Source organism: Astatotilapia calliptera, chromosome 22 (assembly GCF_964374335.1).
Source record: "Astatotilapia calliptera chromosome 22, fAstCal68.1, whole genome shotgun sequence".
In the NCBI taxonomy this organism is placed as follows: domain Eukaryota; kingdom Metazoa; phylum Chordata; class Actinopteri; order Cichliformes; family Cichlidae; genus Astatotilapia; species Astatotilapia calliptera.
Window position 1 is genome coordinate 14448522 of NC_137442.1, and position 21507 is coordinate 14470028.

The 21507-nt window shown below is 43.0% G+C and overlaps 1 protein-coding gene across 7 annotated transcripts in view; it reads right to left on the reverse strand.

The window, feature by feature from the left end:
- The window catches only part of akap9 (A kinase (PRKA) anchor protein 9), a 67047-nt gene that overhangs the window by 1156 nt on the left and 44384 nt on the right, over positions 1 to 21507 (reverse strand). For 5 of the 7 annotated variants that reach the window (XM_080296123.1, XM_026157289.2, XM_026157290.2 and 2 more), the window contains 30 exons: positions 19767 to 19884; positions 19104 to 19142; positions 18092 to 18324; positions 15924 to 16043; positions 11871 to 12047; positions 11318 to 11422; positions 10723 to 10875; positions 10170 to 10256; positions 8722 to 9747; positions 8158 to 8292; positions 8026 to 8070; positions 7767 to 7907; positions 7297 to 7341; positions 6211 to 7200; positions 5994 to 6051; positions 5035 to 5150; positions 4553 to 4741; positions 4156 to 4323; positions 3869 to 3974; positions 3590 to 3785; positions 3268 to 3418; positions 2827 to 3171; positions 2428 to 2718; positions 2093 to 2325; positions 1873 to 1978; positions 1487 to 1681; positions 982 to 1182; positions 567 to 799; positions 385 to 479; positions 153 to 300 (listed from right to left, as the gene is read on the reverse strand). In XM_080296123.1, coding sequence (XP_080152249.1) covers positions 153 to 300; positions 385 to 479; positions 567 to 799; positions 982 to 1182; positions 1487 to 1681; positions 1873 to 1978; positions 2093 to 2325; positions 2428 to 2718; positions 2827 to 3171; positions 3268 to 3418; positions 3590 to 3785; positions 3869 to 3974; positions 4156 to 4323; positions 4553 to 4741; positions 5035 to 5150; positions 5994 to 6051; positions 6211 to 7200; positions 7297 to 7341; positions 7767 to 7907; positions 8026 to 8070; positions 8158 to 8292; positions 8722 to 9747; positions 10170 to 10256; positions 10723 to 10875; positions 11318 to 11422; positions 11871 to 12047; positions 15924 to 16043; positions 18092 to 18324; positions 19104 to 19142; positions 19767 to 19884 — 6245 coding nt within the window. The remainder of the gene's footprint in view (positions 1 to 152; positions 301 to 384; positions 480 to 566; positions 800 to 981; positions 1183 to 1486; positions 1682 to 1872; positions 1979 to 2092; positions 2326 to 2427; positions 2719 to 2826; positions 3172 to 3267; positions 3419 to 3589; positions 3786 to 3868; positions 3975 to 4155; positions 4324 to 4552; positions 4742 to 5034; positions 5151 to 5993; positions 6052 to 6210; positions 7201 to 7296; positions 7342 to 7766; positions 7908 to 8025; positions 8071 to 8157; positions 8293 to 8721; positions 9748 to 10169; positions 10257 to 10722; positions 10876 to 11317; positions 11423 to 11870; positions 12048 to 15923; positions 16044 to 18091; positions 18325 to 19103; positions 19143 to 19766; positions 19885 to 21507) is intronic. The other 2 variants (XM_026157288.2, XM_026157291.2) reach the window with 2 other exon arrangements.

Genomic DNA, 21507 nt, shown 5'->3' on the forward strand with positions numbered 1-21507 from the left:
ATTACTCAGACTAAGTTTGAAGCTTTATTCTCAATAATTTTGGTATTTTCTTTCCTTTAATCAGGAGATAAAATAAGAAGTAGACTGGAAACATTAAAAAAGGAAAACCGTTTAATAATAAATATTGTTAGCATCCTGATTGATAGTTGTACCTGTGATGTGTGGAGGAGACAGCCAATCGAGGGGATTCCCGCCCACTTCTCCCCCTGCTGCTAGACATTCCTCCCCCGCCGCTTCCTCTATCTCTGTACATCTCCGGACCACCTGGGTGAAGATAAGGGGAATCCCTCGCCTCTGTACCTGCCGGAAATTAAGAAAATGTTATGAGTATCACATGTAAATGACAATATAGAGAGGTTACAAGCTGCTATATGCTTTGGTTACCTAAGATCTGTCCTGTTCCGTTCTTACTAACAGCACAGGAGGCCGTGGAGCTCATTCCCGTCGCCCTGTGCCATCGCTTCACGAGAAAACGCATTCTAGATGAACAAATATAATTGGTTTTAGACAAAAAACTAACAAAAAAAAAAAACCTTTTAAAAAAACCCCAAAGCTTCAGATCCCACCTGGAGAGGGCGATAGAGACTCTGGCAATAGAGCGGAAGCGCATCGCACCCCTGCACCGCTGACTGAGGGACTCCAGGCTGGAGAGCGACGGCCGACCGCCCATCCTGGTCAGGAGTGATAACGTGGCCTCCTCACACTCCTGGAAACCACCCAGCAGTAACAGCAGGTACTTCTTCTGGTAGATCAGTGCTTTACGGAAGCTTTCTGACCTCAGGTACTTCCCATACATCCTCTGGAAGTTAAAAAAAGAGATGAAGGGAGAAGAGAAGACAGCAGTTTAACTTCAGAGGCCATCAAATGTCTTTTAACACTGAACTCCAGCATTTAGGCGATGCTTCTGCATCGTTTCTTTGGGTTAGTACAATTAACTCATTACTCAGATACAAAGCAGTTTATGAGCAGTGATCTGCTGACCTTGAGGGCAGCATTGTCGGCATCAGGCCCGGTAATCTCTCGCAGGTTCTCGGACCTGATCTCTCCCCTGAGTCTAGCCACCTGAGACTGAGCTAAATGCAAAGCTTTCTCCAGACGGATCTTCTCTCGAGCCCAAGCTTCCCGCTCCTGAGAAAGCAGCAACCCTGCAGAGTCCATCTTTGATGCTCCTCGTCTGCTGGACTGCAGAAGATAAAACACTCTTTAGTCAGAGGCAAATGACAGACGGTGGAAACAATAATATGTATCATTATGCGAGCCAGTTTGAACGTTTACTTAAGTTCTGAATGGCATTATGAAGGAAACATAGGATTATAAAAATACCTTGGTCATTATCTTTGTGGTATTTGTCTCTACCACATGTCATGTGTATGTAATATTAAGTTTTTAGACCAACCAGGACGGTCACGCGACTGTTACAGAAAAAATAGCACTGTAGTATTGTGCTCCATCTCAGAATCAGCAGGTTTTTCTGTGGTGTACTCACACTGTCGCCTGACCCCAGTCCAACCTGCCGATAGCGTCGCAGTTCTTCTTCCAAGCGGAGCGTGTGGTTCCTCAGATCATTCTTCTCTTCGGTCAGACGGCTGACGAAACCTGTCAGCTCAGCGTTCTGCCTCAGCAGCCGCTCAGTCAGCGTGTTGGAGGAGCTGGAGGAGCCTCCTGCCAGCAGGGACGCACTCTGAGGGAAACAAGACAAGCAGTCACAACCACGTGTAAAGCTCAGCAGATGTTGTTTAGTAAACGCAGACGCGAACAGCTGATTCTGGCTGGAGACTAGCAGTGAGTGGGTGTTTCTCCTTTTCACATTTCTTTATTTATCCAGAAATATGCGGCGTAGAAGGGAAAACAAAAATGAGACCGTGTGCTGACCTCAGGGACGGAGGGTAGACCAGGGGACTGCTGCAGCAGGGTGATGACCTCATCGAGACTGGACTGGACCCAGGACAACTCCTCACTGTCCACCTCTGCAGTAAGCCTGAACAGAAGAAATGCAGTAAAGCTGTTACAGAGGAGGTCTGTGTGGTGTGATTGTGCTGCACAGTTTCTGAAATAAATATAAAAGAAAAAAGTAAACAGCAGTTTTGTTTACCTGCCAGTGGTTTTGCTCGGCATGCTGCGGACCTTTGAGGAGATGACTTGGAGTTTGCTCACAATCCTGTCCACCGTGCGCCACGGGCCATGATGCGGCCCACTGCTGTGGCCTGTTGAAGAGACCTCTTTGTGAGGGGACGCGCTGGAGCTTTCTGTGTGGAGGTTTCCGCTCTTTTGCTGGAGCACCCAGTCTTTGGTGCGGTCCGTGGAGTCACTGTGCCACACAGCCTGCTGTTAAGATAAAAACAACAGAGCTTCAATGCTCCTGATAACATGATCAGAAACAATAAATGTTACTAAAAGTCTTTTTAAAGTAAAATCTGTGCCACTCACACTCCGGCCATCAGCCTCCACAGGTCCCATCCCCTTCCTCTGCTCTCCTAACTGGTTCAGTCTTCCTTCCAGTCTCTCATTCTCTTCTTCCAGACTCTGTCTGTTCTCCAGCTCTCTTCTCAGCTGCTCTTGGACCTTTGCCATTTCTGCCTCCAGCCTCTCCAGCTTGGCCTGAGCCTCTAGCAGTGCCTCTTGGTCTCTTCTGGATCTCTGACTCACCAGCGTCAGCTCCTCCTCTTTTCGTACCACCTCAAGCTTCTGGGCCTCAACCTGACTGAGTAGATCCACCACCTGGAGAGGGAAACCATGTTTAATCATGATACAGTCAGATCCTAGCCACTGATAAAAGGCCTTGAAGTCTGGTGTCATTAGACAGTTAAAGCAACTGTAGCATCGAACCTGTGCGTGCTTGTCGTCCAGCTCCCTTTGCAGTCTTTCCAGAAGACCTCCTCCCTCTTCAGAGCTTCTCCCATCCTTCTGAACCTGCTCCTCATGGAGGTGACCACCATCAGAGGAAACGCCAGTCCGCAGATCTCTCTCTCTCCCCAGAGCAGTGCTCATCTCTTGGGCCTTAGCTCGCTCTGTTTCAAGCTGGACCTGGAGCTCCTGCAGGCGCCTGTGGAGGCTGAGACGCTCCTCTTCAGCTTGATGGGAGAGCTGAGAGGAGGCCTGTCGCTCCTGCTCCACAGTCAGTTTCAGCTGTGCTACGTGGTTCTTCTGCTCCTCCAGAGAAAGCTGAAGATCCTAGTGGGAAATTTAAAAAACACAATTTCTTCTCAAAAATACTCAAACTTTGGGAAAAAACTTTGACGTCACGCTTGAATGCTCCTGCCATCTTACCTCCAGCTCTTCTCGTCTGCTCTCCTCGGTCCTCCCAGTTTGACACTTCTCCTTCTCCATGGCCCATTGAAGATCTCTGCTCTTCTTCCTCTCCTCTGTCAGCTCATCATTTAGTGCATCCACCTCTGCGGCTTTCTGGGATACCTCCGCCCTGTTGACATCATTTTAAGGCTACATTTTCACTGTACCACTTTTAAATAAAATCTTTTTAAACTCTTTACTTATTATGCAAATATATCCAAAACTGTGATTTTTATCTTAAACATTTAATATGTTTTCTGCGTTTTCCAGCGTTGCTTGTTACTTTAATGTCTGGTCTAACCTGAGTGTGTCCAGCTCTTTGAGGTGTTTGTGTTGAGCTTTGAGGGTTGTCTCCAGCTCCAGTTTAGTCTGAGACAGTTCACCCTTTAGCTCCTCCACTAGAAGCCTGTCAGCCCCCCCGGCTCCATCAGCTCCAACTCGTTCCCTCTGCTCCTTTATGCTACCTTCACCAGCCAATGAGACAGCAGACCGGGCACCTGAAGGACGAAGGCAGACGTTTAACAGATATAAAATACAAAAAGACTTATTTTCAGCAAAATGAACTCTGAAATGGGATCACCTTGGTGGAGTTGCTCTAGTTGGCCACGGAGCTGATGAATCTCAGAGATGAGACTGGACCTTTCTGCAGTGCGGAGTGAACCCATCGCCTCTCTGTGCTGGGCGTCCTGTATTTGAGACACACAAACAGCCATATGATAGGTTCAAATAACTATCTACAGAGACCCAAACTATAACAAATTAACGAGCAGCTTATACTCAGGCTAACAAAATTCTACAATCTTTTTCTTGCAGCTGATGAACATTTACAACAGTTTTTGAAGTCATTATGGTGAACTCTTTACAGACCTGCTCAGCCAGTCTCCGCTCCAGCTGATTCAGGTGAATGATGGCGTCACTGGTGTCCAGCAGGTCCAGCTGGCTGTAGAGGGCATTCTTCAGCACGTTGCGCTCCTTTATAAACACCTGCCGAACTGCATCCAGGAGCTCTCCACGCCAGTCTACACTGCCGGACATCTGCAGTGAATCAAACACACAAATTCAGGCAAATTCAGAAGAGGGCTTTCTTATATTTTAGGGCAGTTGTTGTTATTTTGAAGAGGATGCCAATGCCGTAAAGCCCCTTGACTGACTTTGATGTGACAAACAGACGACAGCGGGATCTTCAAAACCCCCCTGGTGCTTTAAACTTTAATGGTTTTGACTCTTTAGGCTGCTGTAGTGTTTTGTGGTGAGGTTTCTTTACCTGTGATTCTCTGTGTGTCTGCATCTGGCTGATGAAGTTTTTTAGGGACTCTATAGTATCCAGCAGGGCGTCTCGCTCCTTCACCCAGCCCTGGACGTTGAACCGGTCGCCTGGCTCGCTTTCAGAAAGTGGGAGCTCTGACAGAGAAAGAACCTGCATGCCTTCTTGGTGCACTTCACGGAGCAACGTCTAGAGACAAGCAATGCAGAAAAAGTGTAACTTTTACAACGTTTCTGAAGAATAGAAAACAAAATATTGCTCAAATTTTTGCATGCTCACAAATACAGGCAAGGACATTCGGGAAAGTTCATCTGGAGGCAGCATTTTCAGTCACTTGGATGAGTGATAAAAATGCCGCCTCCAGATGAAAACAATTACCTTCTGGATTTTGTTATATACATTTCACATGGTGGGAAACATACTACACAGTACCTGTAGTTTTATGACATCACTCATGGTTCATTAGTAAGTGAAAGCTGTACCTTGATCCGGTCTGGCAGTGGTTCATCTCTCCTGGCTCCCTCTGGAGTCGTCCTGAACTCCTGTTGCAGGCTCGGGAGGTCATATCCTGTCCTCTGGCTGTAGTCTGAGCTGCTGTCTGCATGATGACAAAAACAATCACAAAAGTGAAGCGCAACAAAGAAAACAAATGCTAAACAAGCTAAAATTAAGGATAAATGAGCTCTTTTTGGCACTCAAAGTAAAAAAAGAAAAGTCGATTTCTGTATACTGTTACAAATATGACCAAACTTTAATAAATTGAAGTTAGAGTACTTTTAGCTGCTCCCTTTTGCCAAAGGGGGTCTCCAGACACAGAGAAACATGTTTTAATTTGGATAGAGACTTCTCGATGCAACCCATTACCCATTTATCCTGGCTTGAAACTGACACTAGGAGTACATTGACCCCCTGAGGCTGGATTTGTCTCTCCTCCCGGACTCAAACCAGGTAACGAGAGTATATGCAAGTAATCCCTATGAATCAAATGTCAGGCTTTAAACGACTGTTTTTAGACATTTTTTGTAACTATCATTGATAAGGCCCATCCACATGCTGTTCAAACCTTCAGTTTGAAAGGTGCAGCCAATAACAGGCAAGCTGGCTCGAACGAAGAGGAGCAAAAAAGTTCAGACAGGATGAACAGAAGGGCTCCAGCAAAGCTCAGTTAAGATATGTGTCGTTTATTTTATACTGTGGATCATACAGAGCTACCCTAGTGAGGTTTGTTTCAATTAAATTATTATAACAGATCCGCTCCAAGGTTTGGTTCAGAGAGCTCTTGAGGATAAACAAAATTCCAGCCTCTCTGCTTTCAGTATTCATGCTAAGCAGGTTGTAGCCTCACATTAAACTGACAGATACACTCTTAAGAAACCAACTTTCCTACAAGAGAAATGAAAAACGATTTACTCTAGTTTTGTTTAAAACACTTAAAACTTACCGCTGGTGTAGCCATCTTTGAACTGAGACGCAGGGCGGTCTTGTCTTGATGTAGGAGCCTAGAGAGGATGAAAAAAAAAGATTAAAATCACAGACTTTCTGTGTTATGATAAGCAGAAAGAAGAAAGCCATTTAAAAGCATCAAACTACACTGATAAAAATGTAGAACAAGCTAAGGATCCAAACAAACAGACATCTAAAACATCTCGTTTCCTCACCTCAGCAGACCGCAGTTTTTCTATGACGGCCTTCAGAGCTTTGCATTCGTCCTCCAGCGCCTGCGTGTCCCTGCGGAGGTTCTCGCTCTCTGAAATGTGCCGAGCCTCCATATCGAGGATTTCTGCTGCATGGAGCTCCTGCATCTGTACGATCTTCTCCTCATATTCTCCGATCACTTCCTCCATCTCCTCTTTGGTGGCAGATTTGTTTTCTTGGCTAAGATCAGACATCTGAAGAGGTTCGGTCTGCGTGAACGAGTCTGTTACAGTCGCATGTTGCTGCTCTGAGTTGCTGCTCAACAGTTGGCTGGAAGATTTGTTGGAGGATTGGCTAGAAGGGGTGGAGTTTTTTCTGGAGAGAGATGCTTTGTCTTTGGTGCTGCTTCCTTTACCAGCTGGCTGTTTGCTTCCTTTCCTTTTGGGCTGTGTGGTGGAGGAGGAGGAGGTGGTGGTAGAGGAAATAGGCTGAGGAGAAGAGGGAGATGGAGAAGGAGAGGAAGAGGGAGAAGGGGACGGAGGACCAGACTCTGCTGTCTTCATCAAGACTGTTTGTACCTCCTGGAGCTCCCCTTGGAGCTTAGAAATTGAGATTTCACGGGTGTGAAGTTCCTTATGAAGGTTCTCATTGTGCCGCTTGTAACTGTTGAGTTCTTCTTTGGTGGTATCCATGCTCTTTCTCACCTCCTGAAGCTCCTCCTTGAGTTTAGAAACAGAACCTTCACTCACTTGAAGTTCCTCTTGAAGTTTCTCATTATGCTCCATGTAACTGTTGAGTTCTTCTTTGATGGTATCCATGTCCTTTCTCACCTCCTGCAGCTCCTCCTTGAGTTTAGAAACAGAACCTTCACTCACTTGAAGTTCCTCTTGAAGTTTCTCATTACGCTCCATGTAACTCTTGAGTTCTTCTTTGGTGGAAGCCGCATTGTTTTTGACCTTCTCGAGCTCCTGGGTGAGCTCTGACCACCTGTCCCTGTCTTCGTCTGCTTTTACCTGGAAGATGATTGGACAGGTGTTCAAACACTATAGATTTATGCTGATGCTGATAATACTGGACATTACAACTGAGACAAAACATTTCCGCCTTACTTGGAAAAGTTCTCCCTTGAGGTGAGCAATGGTCATTTCCCGCTCCTGAATAAAAAAAATTATTTAGCTTAGCTTTGCAGAAAGACTGAAAACAGGGTAGAAACAGCAAATTTAGCTCCGTCTAAAGGTCACACAACCCACCCAAACACCTATAAATTAAAAATCTATATCCTGTTTGATTAATCAATGTAAAAAATATAGAGAGAGATATCCAAGTGGCTCTCGTTTGTACATTTGCATTGAATCACACACAATAGTGCTATTGTGCGTTTGTGAATATCAAATAGGTTTATGTCCCACAGTATAAACCTGATCTTTATGCATACATAGGAGCAGCACAAGCTAGAAAAGTGTGTACTGTGATAATATGTTTTTATGATATGAAGAAATATCATTCTGCAGCAGTGCAGTTTGGGCAGTTTTCCCTGAACTCAGCAGCTACAACAAAGCATGATTTCTAAGCTCTGTACCTGCAGCAGCTCTTGCAGTTTCTCCAAGCTCTCCTTGCAGCTGTTCAGCTCTTCTTTGGTGGTCGCTGCCTCACTTTGAGCCTCTGTTAGTTGGCGTTTAAGCTCCGACACCTTCATCTCTTCGCTCTCACCAACTGATGTCTAAAAGAACGAGGTTGAAGTTCTGAATTTTTCTCTAAGCATGGTTGTTTCTTAGTAAATTACTGTTTTATGCTGTGGAAAATGTAAACATGAAAGGATCAAAATTCTTTCTTCCTACCTTTTGGAGCTGCTCCTGAAGCCTCTCTATCGTTACAGTTTTTTCCTAGAGAGAAAAGCTTTTGTCACACACTAGAAAACACTTTGACATTCAGTATGAATTAACCCAGAGAAGCCGTTTAAAAGCACATACACAGAGGTCATCCTGAAGTCTGCTGCAGCTCTCCTTGTAGCTCTCCATCTGCTCTTTGGTGGCTGAAGTCTCATCTCTGACCTCCTGTAACTGCTGAAGAAGCTGCGACACATTCTGCTGGTCATCAGAGGAGGCCTGTGAAAAAAGGTCACAAATCATCAGACTTATTAGATCAATTCGCAATGTGAGACTTTATCACAGGGACTACATTTGCATTTTTGTTGTTTTAATCAATAATTACAGTGCAGGGAAGTCATATAATGCAGAATCCATTATGCAGAGTTAGGGCTCACGGTGTATGATTTTCACTCACGGACAAAGAAATTCACAATTTTGTGATTGTTTTGTGCCTCTATTTGAACTTTTGGAATAAAATATCGGTAATATCTAATGACTTTATCACTCTGTATTTAGGAATTATTCCAGATAACTTTAACTGTACAGATAAACACATTTTGGAAGCTGAGCGAGCTGGCTTCAGAAATCCTGCCGGGCATTTTCCATTTATTTATTAATATAACGAAACATTTACATAGATTAGAGCAGATGATATATGGTACTCACCTCCACAGCCAACGATGTCCTCTGGAGTGTCCCTGCCTTCATCTGACTGAGCAGATCTACAAGCACAGTCAGCCTCCTTTCATACTCGAGCACCTCCTCCTCAGAGCTGGAAAGCAGCTGCTTCTGCAGCTCCTGGTCTTTCTGCATCCCGCTTAGTCCGACCTCCAGCTCCCGAAGCTTCTGCGTCAGACGAACCACCTTCCCGGTGGGCACTTGTGTTTGTTGACACAATCTGCTGACATCCATTTGGGGGATGCCAAAATCACCAAATTCATAGCTTTGTGGTTCAACATGTGGCTCTGGAGGTTTCTGTGGGTCCTGCTCCTGTCTCGTTTCCACTGACTGCTGCTGGAAGGCCTCCAGAGTGGCCTGGCTCACCAACGCTGCAGCCACTTTTTCCCTTAGATGCTCCTCCAGGTTCAACATCTTCTTCTGGAGATCCTCTGCATGACTTTGAGACTGCTCCAGAAGGAAGCGACAGTGGCTTATCTCTGAGTCTTTTTCACTGACCAAGCCTTCGAGCTCCTCAATTCGAACGCCCAGCTCTTCCACTCTGGATGAGGCACTCTCCTCCAGAGCTTGTACTTGAGCCTGTAAGACAACCAGCCCTGCAGTTTTCTCCCTGAGAGCTTCCTCGAGCTCGCCCTCTGAGCTCTCCAGGTTTTCCGTTTCAGCCAAGGCTTCTGCGCTCTCTTTCAAGCGAAGATAGGTCTCCAGCAGCTTGCTGTGCTCTTTTTTCAGTGCCTCGAGCTCTTTTGTGGCCAAGTCCATTCTCTGCTTCATTTTATCATACTCGTCTTTACTCGGCCCGCAAGCATCACCCTCTGACTCTGCCTTGGTGTCCTCCTCTTCCTCTGTAGGCTGCTTTTGCTCGATATTGGCCAGTTCCTGCTGAAGTTTTTCTATGACCTCATTCAGTTGGTCGAGCTCCTCCTCGTTCTTCCTCTTCAGACGCTCTTGTTCACTCCGAAGGCACTCCACCTGAGACTCCAAGTCTTTTATCAGCTCATCCCTCTCATCCATTTCCTAAAGAGTAAAATCCAGATGTTATGACCCCATTAACAAATAAATAGATTTGAGGATCCCATGGCTATGCCGCTATTTCATTAAACATCTGAGCCCCTGGTGTGCTTAGAGCTACTTCAAGTTTTCATTGCCATTTTGATTTTCGGGCCTTGATCAGATTGTAGGCACTTAACAGAGACTCAGAGGTTTAAAAAGCCACCTCACACGAGCAAATGACCACCTCACAACAAATGATGGTGGAGTGGAACTACTTACTGGGACAAAACAAGCAAACACACACAAAAAACATAGCAAAATGGAGCCAACTAAAATAAAAGTAGACAGAGGGGGGAGAAGAGACCAAACACACCGATGCACTTCCACGGAGGTATGCGTACTTGAAATAGACTCCGTTTCTATTTCACATACGCATTTTGCATTACCTTGTTGTCAGAGGTTGTTTCCATGTGTTGAAGCTTAGTGATCTGTTCATTAAGAAGTGCTATTTCATTGTCCTTCTCCTCCATCACCTTTAAAAGTCAGAGATTATAATGTGATGGCTATTAGGGGAAAAAAAAAGTGTTTTTGGAGGATTGATGAAAATTTACTGACTAAGAAAAGAAGAATAAGTGAGTCCTGCACAGCAAAATAAGAGGTGATGGAAAAGCCTAAAAATGTGCAAAATTATATAAGCAACAGAGAGCAAGTATTTAAAAAGTTTATATAAAAGAAAAGTTTAGTGAGCAGAAATATTGGTTTTATTTAGAGATTGTGAATATTGTTCTAATAAAAGCATAAAAAGGATTTTTGGAACTATTAACAGCTGTGAGCTAAACGTTACATATAAGCTTATCTACTGATGCCACACACGTCACACTCGTCAGTGATAAACCTTTTATGATGTCACCAGTAAGCAGTGCTTCGTCTTAAAAGTTTGCATAAACTCAGATGTAAAAACATTGTTCGATGATGTATGGGGGCTGGGTGCCCGTTTACCTGGAGCATGCTCTCCCTTGTTTCCAGGTACTGCTGCTGGCTGCTTATCTCCTTCCTCTGGATCTCCAGCTGCATGTGAAGCTGCTGCACCTCCTCGCTCTTGTTCTCCAGCTCCTCTCTGAACTGCTCCAGCTGCTCCTCCAGATTGTGGATCTAAGGAGATAAATCATCTTCAGAGGAGAACACCAGGACACAGTGCAAGGTATGGATCTCACTGCTCAGGACTGAAAGACTGGTTCAGCTCATTGTTAGCTACTAAATGTTTATGCACAAGATGCACGTGAATCAATGAAAGTGATTGACAGATACGTAGCGCTAGACTCCACAGTATGACTGAAAATGGCAAATGTTTCTGTCCAGAATAGTTCTTCTGTCTAGTTTTTCCTTTTTGAACGTCACAACCAAATAACCCTGAACATAAATATATTGTGACATAGTAAAAATGAACACAGCACATTTGTGGGACTATCAGGACTAATAAATGAATTAAGTCTATTTTTAATGCAACTGACTCTAGGAAAGTGTTCCCCATCAAATATCTGATTTTATATACTGAAAACTGATAAAACCTTAAAAAAGGCGATTTCTCCACTACCTCCTTCTCTTTCCGCTCCAGAGCTTCTCTCTCCGTCTGTAGCTGAGCTTCCAGTGTGGGCTGTCTTGTCTCTGTGATGGATGCATGCTGCTTCTTTTGTTCAACCTGCGACAGAAAACGACACACATCAAAAAAACTGTTTAGCTCAGCAGTTTTTTTTGCAATGTGTGCAGAAGAAAATGAAGGGAAACCTCTTTAAATGAACTGTTGTAATGACTTATTGCATGCTGTCTGTACTGTTATCGTGTGTAACGCAACCTGCACTGCAATTTGTGAACTGAGCAGCCGCCATCCACGAACACTGGGGGGCAAACTTGACAGCTGCTAGTCGTATCTCAATGTAGGCGGCTGAAGTAGACCCACCCACACATTGTTCTCGCTCTCGGAGCGTCCCAGCCCTCCTCCCATTCCTCTTCTAGCTGTCACCTCATCTGCATGCTCTCTCTTCTCTCACACACACTCGCTCTGCCACGCTCCACAGCTATTGTTCTGACTGCTTTTTCCTCTGCTGCTGCCTCTGTTTTGAACCCTTCTTCTCCCTCTCCCTCCTAACCTTCTCCAGAGACTCAGCGCTGGCCAGCAGGGCCTGCTCCAGCTCACGGATGCGGCTCTCCAGCTTGTCAATCTCTTCGTCGCGCTCTCCCACCTCACGATGCAGCTGCTCCGAGCTGAGAAGCAGCTCACTGCACCAATCCGCTTTCTCCTTCAGCTGGGAGGTCAGCCGGTCCACCTGGTAGTGAGAAAAGAGAGAGAGAGGAGGAGGAGAAGGGGGGGATCAGTTAGTGAGATTTGCTCTCAGAAGCCACTCGCTACAGCATAGCTGGTGCATGAACAGCTAGCTGGGAGGTCAGCTGATCCACCTGAGAAAGGAGGGGGCCGGGAGCGAGAAGAGGTGCAGGGACAGAGAGAGAGGGTAGATAGAGATTTTACTGAGGGAGGGTGGGGGGAACAAACCAAGAAGATAGCTGGCAGGTAAGAGAGCCACCTGTGAGATGGGAGAACTTCAGCAGATCAATGAAGAGGGGGAAGAGGCATCAACAGGAGGAACAGTCAGTTAGGATGAACTACGCACTGGGAAACCTACACATCTTCATTAAAAAGAGATAAACCTGAGAAGATTAATGCTCTCCCTTTCTAGCTGAATAAAGACAATAATCAGTCACTTCCATTACAGACTGAGCAACTTTCAAAAGGCATTTTTAAGCCTGTAACGACAAGCGTGTTGTATTTGATGAGTTTTGGAAACCTCTACAGAATCTGTGTGATTTAATCTATCTATATAATTTTAACCCTAACCTCTGTATACATTTCTGTTTAAGATAAACTAAACTGGAGTTTTCTGGCAATCATTTCATAGGTCAGGCCTTGCAGAATTAAGCACTGCATGCCACAAAAACAGATCCTAACCAAATCCAAGCAAAACTCAACAGATCAAGCACATCTTCTCATAGACTTCCCTTCATTAAATATTTATATGACTAGACCCTAGAATAGGCACATCACAAGGGCCAAGAATGAGCCTCACTGTCTCTTGTGGCTCATGAGTAGAAGAGGGAAAAACAAATCTGATTTCTGGGCAAATTTCTTGCTTTATATTCTTGGAACAACTTTGCAAGAGAGCAGCTGATAATTTTTTCCCTAAAATTATTCAACATGTAATTAAAGGTACTTTGTGAAGCTTGAAGATGATATTTAATAGCTCACCAGGTTGAGCAGGCCACCCATTATGGCGTAGGGCTACAGTAGAAGCCCAGGTTTGAGTTTTCTGTGCCTTTTCTCTGCTCTGATTTTAGATTAAATGATTGTCAATAAAGGCTACAACAGCAAAAAATATATTTTTAAAAGAAAACTTTTAAGAGGCAAATTTACTAAAGAGACATAGCCACAGCTATATCTCTGACTGTTTGCACTGAAAGCTACGTACATCTTTTTTATACAGTGTGCATGTGGGATATCAGATTGAGAGACAAGACAGTGGAGCAGTGAAAGGTTTCTGACACATACAGTAGAGGAAGCTCAAACTGGAAGAAAAGGAGGGGGGGGGGATAAGACAGGCGATGAACTGCTACAGGGTTGGGCGAGGTTACTAAAATGCACTAACTGCTCTCTGGGATAACTTTGTTTTACATGTAGCTAAAAGCAATACCTTAACGGTTACTCCATCCACCTGCAATAGCCACGGGACAGAGGAGGCAGAAGCGTAAAGGGCCACAGGGTGGAGAGTTCAAGGGCAAAAGGAAGGCAGAGGAAGAGAAGCACTTAGTGATAAAAATGCTACAGCTGTCTATGAAGATAATGTAAGCAGGCCATGTTTGGGGTGAGGAGCAACCGAAACCTGAGCTACAGCTCTGATGTAAAGTTTACACACACTCCTCATGGATGAGTGATTGCACATGAGGCATCTTTAAGAGTTAAAAATAAAATAACAATTTTATACAAAAGTTTAAATTTAAAAAGAACAGAGAGAGACCAGCTGTTACATCCATAAGTGTATATAAACTTTCAAATTCAAACTGTATATGCTGGGTAATGAGAAAGCAGCAGTCATTAATTAGGAAAACTGGTTACTCTGATCATAGCTGGTTATTCAGGTCAAAACATATGAAGTATGAGAAGCTTGCATGAGACACAAAAGAAGAAACCGACAGATCTGTCCCTAAATCCATTCTTCTACATTTTCTAATGGAAAGTTAGCTCAGTGTTATTTCTTTGAGTTTTTAGAAGAAACAAGTTCTTTCATAGGAAACAGGACTGTAAACTGTTACTGGCAAAGTAGTCTGAGGAGTGTGATAACTCAGTCGACTGGTTTGAGGCATTAATTACTGATTCTAATGTCTGCCCCGTCCTGACAACAGTGTTGATCCAAATGACATTTCTCCTTGCCAGCAGTGAGCTGGAGGTCAGATGATGGCTGGATATTAAAAAGTGTGGTGAGTTGCACGAAACAATCTGCTGAATCTATTTTCTGCTGACAAGGAGGCTGTTTAATGCTTTTTACTATTCAATACCTCCCATACTCAAGTAGATTTTATGACAAAAATTGATTAAACAACAAAGACACGGCCAAATGCACAAAGTTATGCAAAATACAACTTTAATCTGGGAAAATAATCTATAAAAGGAAACACCAAAAATTATGCTGTGCCAGACTTTCCATTGTGTGGACATAGTCTGAGTTGGTCTGTGTTCTGAAAATTTAATGACCATTTTTGGCAACTTGGGGGCAGTGGATCTGACTGTAAATCAGCGGTCCCCAACCCCAGGCCTCGGACTGGTACCGGTCTGTGAGTCGTTTGGTACCGGGCCGCGAGAGTTGAGGCTCAGGTGTGAAATGTATAGTTTTCAGGGTTTTTATCGGTTTTCAGCGTTATTTTGTTATCGTTAACTCGGTTTTCCTGGGTCTTTTCAAGTGTGTTATGAATAAATCGTATTTTTTTCGGTACTGGTACTAGTTTTATTTTGTTGTATTTATCCGCAACACCTTAAAGGCTGGTCCGTGAAAATATCGTCGGGTATAAACCGGTCCGTGGCGCAAAAAAGGTTGGGGACCGCTGCTGTAAATGAAACACCGACTTACTGCATATCCTTTAAAGGTTATATAGCACATATGTCAGCAAACAGTTGCTCACTGTTCTCAGGTTTGTTGCCAACTCTGCCTGATGTTTGGTGCTGGGCGAGCGGCGTCACAGCAGAGCGTTTTCCCTGGATATGGGCAACTTTTGAGTCTTAAAGTACGACTGATGGGAGCACTACCATGATACAATAAAGCTAAAAAAATAAAATAACCAGCAGAACCGAGGTGAGGGTTTATGACTGACCTTAACGCAACAGGTAGCTGTAAGGGTCACTGTTACTATAAGAAAGTAGATTAGCATAGACATTTGAATTTAGCCTTTAAGTTGCTGGAGCTAAGCAAATCACTCAGGTTCAGTGTCACACGATGTAAAGCCTCAGTCATGCAACCTAGAAATCGGTCAGTGATGGCCCCTGGCAACCATAGGTTGCTAGGGAAAAATGCAAAACTGGACCTTTTGACGTGTTGTTTTTTACTTCTACTTAGCAGGCGGACGATCAGCTGCACTTTTGAAGTTTCAGTATTTCTCCATGAGCAGTTAGCAAGTGTTGGCAGACACGTCAGCGCCTTCCATGCAGAATACAGACAAGCGCAGAACCCTGCTAGTGACAGCATCCTCTTTCAGACTCATTTTACCCCAGCAACCACTTGCTAACCAGTCTGGGAATAAACTAGTCACTAGTGGTTTCCAGCGGGTTGCCAACTGGTCTGCAGGCCTGTCTGAGAGAGGCCTAACTGACTCTACAGGTTAATGTTTAGCGTTTAAGCCAAAACCTCCAACAGCTTCAGTTTTACATCGTCATGACTGACTGACGGAAATGAAACCGACCGATTACGCATCTTACAAAACACAAAGTACTGCTGTAATTCATTTGTCTTTAGCGTCAGTTTCGAAGCCAGGCAGGTAATTCTATCAGCTCCATTGTTCTGCTCTTGGACTCCGTGCAACAACAGTGTTATGCTAAGAAAAAAAACCACAGGTCTCTTTTGCAGCCTGGTCCTCTGGCAGAAAGCGCAGCTTTCTCCTGTTACCTCTTGGTTTCTTTGCTCAGAGCTGGCCTGAAGCTTCTGTGGGTTCTTCAGTTGTTGCTCCAGTTTCTGGATCTCCTGCTGGAAGAAATCCCTCTCATGTTCTCGGTCTACAGCTTGCTCCTAAATGCCAAAATACAGATGAAAGAAAGATCAACAAATAATGAAGACGGAGACCAATACTGATCAACACCACATTACACTGATACTTGTGAGTACAAGTATTTAATGTGTTATTTGCTTCCTCTATCGTTTCCACTTGTTAAAAATGTTTTAAAGATTTTATTGTCTCGTCAGTCCTGCATTACACAAGTGTGAGCTGAAGGAAGGTGCCAGCTGGTGGCCTAGTTTGATGAGTTTAACTCTGAATCACATACTGCTTGTTGTTAATAATCTTCTATCAGGAGTTTATCACATTTAAGTCCAACACGTTCTCGCTGTAGTTGGCAGCGCACAATTGCCACGGATTTTGCTAAATTTGTGTGCAAGGTAAGCACTGAAACACAGCACTGATGTGTCTTTGTTCACTTTCAGAAAGAATGTTTCATATTAATGTCTGAGTTTAGATATATGGCACCAACATCATGATTGTGTAGAAACAACATTGCAAATGACCAGTGACACTGTTGTGATGTCACAGCTTTGCAATGTACGGGGACGAGAGAAAAGATGCTTTTGTTTATATAAAACTCTCTTCTGGAACAAATAGTAAGCATTTCTTTATTAATTTATACAGTATAACAGCAATACTGTTGCTAGTTAAATTTAGGTTACTCGTGTTGGTTTGTTAGTGATAGTTTTTGAAAGTGTTAGCAAACTTCTTGGCTAATGCTAAATGAAGGCTATGTCTGTGAAGGTTCTCAGTCATCCAGGTCATCGTTCTTTCCAAGCTCCTTAGACACTGTCATTGGTCATTTGCAATGTTGATCCTGGACCAGCATTATTTTGACGATGTAGGAACAACAGCAACATGGAAAAACTTAATTCCAGTAAAAGATTTAAATGAGAATAAAATCACCAGAACATTTTTACAGAAAATAAAGAAGAAGAAAAAAACGCTACTGGTTGCCAAAAAGCAGAAAATGATTTTTTTTTGCAAACACGTGATTATTAAATACCCAACGTCAGCAGCACAGAATAGAAAGAATTTGCATTCGGTCCACATTTCAATCCCAGCCAAGTGGCCCAATTGTTGTGATGGGAACACAACTCATTATCATCAGAGATGATAAGCGCTCAGCCAAAAATATCATGAGAACATTAAGGCTGGATTTTAAACCATCTAGTGTGGCGTGCAGCTGAAAAGTCATGCATTACTTTCACCAGGAAGCTTTAATCTTTACAGCTGCTTCCTGTGTTTCACCTGGAATTAAAAATGAGTCTCTATTCAGAAACATTTAAATGATTTGACGAACAGGTGTCTAAAATATGGGTTACTTTTGTAAAAATGTAAATTTTGACTATGAATGTGCTGCTAAATGTCAGCTGTCACCTATAGACAAGTGACAATTTATAGGAAAAATCCTGAATTCTTAAACTCCTATGCTGATGGGGAATCTGGGGGCATTTGATCCCCTGATGGGGATTTTATAGAGCTCTTTTGTCTGTTATGCCCCCAAAAGTAGTAAAATAACGCCATGGTAAATTTAAAATATTCAAAATGATTAATTTGTGTGAGTAAAAGTCCAGAAACAACATATATTTAGTTAAATGTTACATAACCAGAACATCTGTGATGTACTGCAGTAGATTATCTGGTTATGATACATCACAGGTTATTGTAATGTGTAGTCTGGTTGTCATTGTTTGGGTGCACTGCACAAACTAATGAGTTAAAATCCACTGAGAAGTCATGGCGCTCACAAACGGTCATAACCAGGACAATTTCATCCTGTTACACTAAAATCTGACCAGGAGGAGTGTTGATTCTTGTGAAAATGGAAAAGGTCCTGTAAAACTGCAAATAATACCTTGACACCACTTGGTTGTAGGCAACGTGTGTAAGTTTTACTAAATTCTGACCCCTACTCTAGAAAGAGAAGTGGTTCACACAGGCTCATAGGTTCACTTTTAAGAAGCTGGAAATTTTTTTGCTTTGTTTTGTTTTAGAAACAATGACATACACGATTAAACGATACACGAGGTTAGAGGTTTTTCTCATCGTCACTTACATCCAGAAACTTCCTGTTCTTCTCCAGCTGTTTCTCCAGGGCCTGGATCTGCTGTCGGAGGTCCCCGCTCTCTGTCGTTCGAGTGCTCTCCAGCTCCATCACCCTGTTGACCTGCTCCTCCAGCTCCACCTCCAGCAGCTTCACCTGTTTCAGGAGGTCAGAGTTCTCCTTCTCTGCCTGCCTCTGCACCTCCACCTTCTCTTTCATCAGCTTCTCCGTCTCCTCCAGCAGGTCTGCGACGAAGGAAGGACGGAAAGTTAGGATCTAATGATCGCTGGTTCAGGTTTGATTTTGGTGATGGAAGGAAGTTGAGATGAAGAGTCTGAAGTCTGAGAGCCTTGGGAGTGAATTAAATGCTGCTTGCTTTGTACCAAAATAATCTACTAACAATCTAATGAACAACCCAGTCTTAATTTTCTACACTGTGGTCACCTTTACAACTGAATTAAAGGCTAGAATCAGACTCTTCCAACATTTCAATCCACTTCCAAACATGTCACCAAACATGATCCCCCATCTTTGCCCTTCTGCTGCCACCAGTGAACAACCCACACCGGTTCACCCAGTACCAAAACCCAGAAGATTAGTGCAAAAGTAACAGGGTGAAAAAGTACAAATGACAGGTCTAACACATGGACAGTCCAGACAATGCAATATCCATGCCCAATAAGCATTTACAGGCAGGGGGAAAGGACTCCATGTAGAGTTATAAAGATGAATGGCGATTAGGAAACAATGCCTACATAAAAATGTCGTCCATTTCATCATGCTAACATGAGTGCCAACATTGACATTTAAAAATGACAAACCAGGACAAAAATCAATCAAAGTGAACAGCCGAAGCACGGGTTAGTGATTGGACTGAGTGAGTTTATGAGCCCATAGCAAGCAAGCTCCAAGCTGTGCTGGTGAGTTGCTGGATTGGAAGGTTAGAGATGTAAAACAGCGTGACTCAGCTAGACAAATAAGAGAACATATAGACACGACTGAGCCATGCTCAAAGTGGACACACCTGCTTCAGGTGCTGCAACCATTGCAGCTTCAACTAGGCCTACAGAAGAATGAGAAAGCACAGGAGTTTAACATGCTCTTGTTTTTGTAATGAACAGGAAAACTCTTGAGATAAAGAATGGAAATAGGTGGAGACAGGATGGCAGTGCTCGTCTGCCTGTGCCACAGTAGTAGGTTAGGGCTGTGGAAAGTGCGCTGTGAAAAGAAAGGTTCCTCAAAGAGCCCCTGTTTAATTTCTAAAATACAGAATACTTACGTTTTTTGTTTTTATGAAAGAATACACTCACGGCACACCTTTTTTTGACAATACAGTGCAAAAAATTAGCTAATACGGTTATCAACATTGACGTTTCTTCAGCAAATACCTGAAAATGTGTGATGTGAAACAGTAGCAAGAGTTTAAGAAATCCTCAGGAGCTTTAATCAAACATTCAACAAATAAACATTTTATTGACTTGTTGATCTTTGATCTCTGTTCCTGTCATTGTTTTCACTACCTAATTACAGCTCATTAAAAATTGATTTAATATAACCAAGTAACCTTTTGACCTCCAGACCAACTGGTGTTTAAAGTTCAGACCATGTTAACTTATTTCCAGCTGCTTTGGGTCATTTTAAAAACATACTTCCTTTGTCATCATTAAGGGAACGCCGGGATACGTACGAAGCTCACGGGGCCCGGCGTCCTCCTTCATTGCGTCTTGTTGCCGTGACAGCAGCTCGCGCTCTTCCTGCATCTGAAACTTCTCCTGCTCCAACTCATGAAGTCGAGTACTAGTGACCTACAAGAAAACACAAAAAATGTGGGGCTGTTTTTTACGTTTGATATTCTACATTTGCCTCATTCATCATAACTTTTGGAGTTCAATGGACAACGATTCATTTCAAGGATGTAAATTTACAATTTTATTTTAAAATAACCATTATTGTATTTGTCTAAAAATACTGGGTGATGCAGATGCTGTAATCTGTCTTTGTATCAGTCTTTGTTTTTTAATTAAATTGGAGCACATATTAGTCACTATAGCAGTAACAAGTAATCTTCCTGGGCCAACACAAACACAATCAGAAGCAGCATAAACACAGGGGTGATAAAAAGTTCTTTCACACATCAGCAATAAAGGGATAAAATAAATAACAGACTTGGCAAACAAGGTACACACATTGAAATCAAAATTGACCATTATTACTAGTGTACAGTGAGTGAAGTATTATTCAAGTCTGCACCACAACTATCATCAGTCTTCACAGACATGCTGAGTAACCCCAAGATGATCTGTTTCAGCTGCACTCATGTTTCCATCAACACAGGGTTGTACTACGAGAGCGGGATTAATGTGTCGAGCTTAAAGTCGGAGTTTTCACTTACACAAAAGGAAATGACACAGTTATATATCTTTTTTAGCTAGTTACATCACGATTATGAGTTTCAGTTTAAAATCAAGTGCCTCATTTTCACTAACATCACCAAGCTCAGCTTCAAAGTTACAGCAGAACAAACTGCAAGTGGCACTGTTACTATGATTTGCTAATAAGTCACTGTTACACTGCAAGAATTGCAGCTGCTAAAAACACAAAGAATACCTAACAATCAATAATTAATCTCACTTTAATCTGCTGACAAACTAAAGACATTTTCACATCTCTTTCATTAGACTACAGGACAGCAGCCTTTAATACTTAAATGTGAAAAGTTTAAAGCTTCAGAGCTTGAATTGAAATGTTTATTTCACCGCTCTGTGCACTAAATCCCAAGATTAACGATTTTCTGCAGCATTCATTTCATGTTTTATTTGCAACAGTGTTGCATTTTACAGATTTTTTTTATCATCATTTTAATCAGATAATGTCTGTGACTCGACTAGGTGGCACTCATAGGATCAATTTGTGCAGAAGAATCATGTGACACACAAAACGCCTCTTTTTATGAGAGTATAGACAAAGCATGATGCAGAAATCCCCGCTTAACAGAGAAAGTTGATAACCACCGTCGTGACTGAGTTTTAGGTTTTGTAAAACCAGCTAATTCCAGGAAAGCCTGACTTTGTTGGGAGTGTGGTGGACGCAGCATGAACTACAGTACATGTCACTCATTAATGCATTTCATTTTGTGGCTCCATGGCACTAACAAACACAAACAAGCTAACTTAACACACAAAGAGGATCAGTTTTTACAGTTAGTTTATCATCGCTCTCAAGTTTCAGGGGCTGAAACCTGAACATAAAACATGAATATGCCACTAGTGCAGACCAGTACTATTAAATGACTTGGCCACAATTGAACTGAATTCAAACTTCTGCGTCACGTGTCACTGTGCTTACATCTGAGCCACTAATGTGCCAGAGGCAGAATTACACAATCATGGTGTCAAGTACTTAGTAATTGGATTACCGTATTTCCCGGA